General features: G+C 28.2%; 1 protein-coding gene across 1 annotated transcript in view; it reads left to right on the top strand.

The window, feature by feature from the left end:
* Positions 1 to 665: 665 nt before the first annotated feature.
* Positions 666 to 1,721, top strand: part of LOC145259104 (5-hydroxytryptamine receptor 1F-like) — a 417,300-nt gene continuing 416,244 nt past the window's right edge. Inside the window, exon 1 of the mRNA XM_080116759.1 lies at positions 666 to 1,721. This exon is cut by the window's right edge and continues 61 nt beyond it. Coding sequence (XP_079972885.1) covers positions 1,522 to 1,721 — 200 coding nt within the window. The 5' untranslated portion in view covers positions 666 to 1,521.

Genomic DNA, 1,721 nt, shown 5'->3' on the forward strand with positions numbered 1-1,721 from the left:
AGAGAGCTAAAAATTAAAAAATAAAAATATAAATAAAATAAAACGCTAAAAACAAAAATAAAAAGCTAAACACAAAAATAAAATAAAAAAAACACTGAAAGTAAAAATGTGATTTTATTTTCAAAATTTAAAAAAAAACATGTTTATGAATCGTTAGAAAATTAAAAAAAAACCCAAAAGACAAAAAAAACAACAACAAATACTGAAAGTAAAAAAGTGATTTTATTTTCAAAAGTAAAAAAAAATACATGTTTATGAATTGTAAGAAAAATTAAAAAAAGACAAAAAACAAAAAAAAAAAACAGATACTGAAAGTAAAAAAGTGATTTTATTTTTAAAATTAAAAAAATACATGTTTATGAATTGTAACAAAAATAAATAAAAAACAAATGGAATTAAATAAAAGAATCTCTTTTGAACTTTCAGTAATTTTAAAGTGAGGACAAAACAAGAACTAGAAAATAAGTTGTTTTTAAGGAAAGCAACTTTCCCTAAAATTACGAACCTCATCAATTTTGATGGGCGAACAGCATAAAGAAATAAAACAATCTATTTTCAAATGTGCTGGAATTAAAAAAGTGAATTTTCTTTTTCAAAGATGAAAAGTTCTGCCATTTTTATGAACTTTTAGAATTTTGAGAAACAATTTAAAAAACGTAAATTGTTTTTAAGATTACCGGAAGGCAAAAAATGTTTTTTTTTTTTCTATAATTCCAAAGAAAATCTTAATTTTAAATGATGTTTTAGAAAAAAAAAATTTCTTAAATTTTCAGAAAAAATTATAACATTTCCTGAATTTTCTGAAACAATGTCTGTTTTCCCCTAAAATCACGAATCCCATTAATTTTGACTGAATTATAACACAAATAAAGAAAAAGTACCCTTTTTTTTTTTTTGCTATGGAAGTGCTGAAAATTAAAAAAAAATTAAGATTCTGAAATTTTTAATGAACTTGCAGAATTTTGAAAAAAAAAAAAAATTAAACAGTAAAATAAAAAAAGTAAACTTTTTTGAAAGAATCGCACCTATTTTTCGTCACACTAAAATCACAACTCGAAATGTTTATGAATGGAGAACGAAAACAAAACAAAAAAAAAAAGGAAAGAAAGCAACCAGGTTTCGAATGCTTTTCAGTAAACGCAACACCTACGTTTCTTTCGGTTCAGCGCGTGTAATCACAAGTACAGTATAATTACGGAAAAACCAAACGGGATATTAAGTCTGCTATACGGAACCAGCCAAAAGCCGACCAAAGTCATCAAAAACGAATTGAATCATTTCTTGTGTTCTTTCAAAAAAAAAAAAAAAAAAAAAAAATCCAATTAATCTAAGTTGTGTAATTATGCCACGGTCGATTCTCATTTCCAAGGAACGCGGTATTTCACCGTTGCAAAGATCGCATGGAACTGCAACAATGGGAGTTTCTTCAATTCTTTACCAATTATCCTGATATCAACACCAACAGTAAAAGCAAAGAAGACAAAGAACTATCCGTGGAAATATTTTTCCTAGCCCGTCTCGATGGGTGCTGATGTGAATTCCGGGGTTTATCCGGATCCGATCATCCGAGGAATACTTGTGTTTACAATGAGTGTGTTTTGTTTAGTCACCGTCGTGTCCAACGTTCTGGTCATCATGACGGTGGTGTGGACGAAAAAGTTGCGCACCATCTCGTCTGTGTTCCTCCTAAGTTTATGCATCGCTGACCTCGGAAACGGTCT

The sequence above is a fragment of the Euprymna scolopes genome, chromosome 34 (assembly GCF_053919585.1).
Source record: "Euprymna scolopes isolate OS-2025 chromosome 34, ASM5391958v1, whole genome shotgun sequence".
NCBI lineage: Eukaryota > Metazoa > Mollusca > Cephalopoda > Sepiida > Sepiolidae > Euprymna > Euprymna scolopes.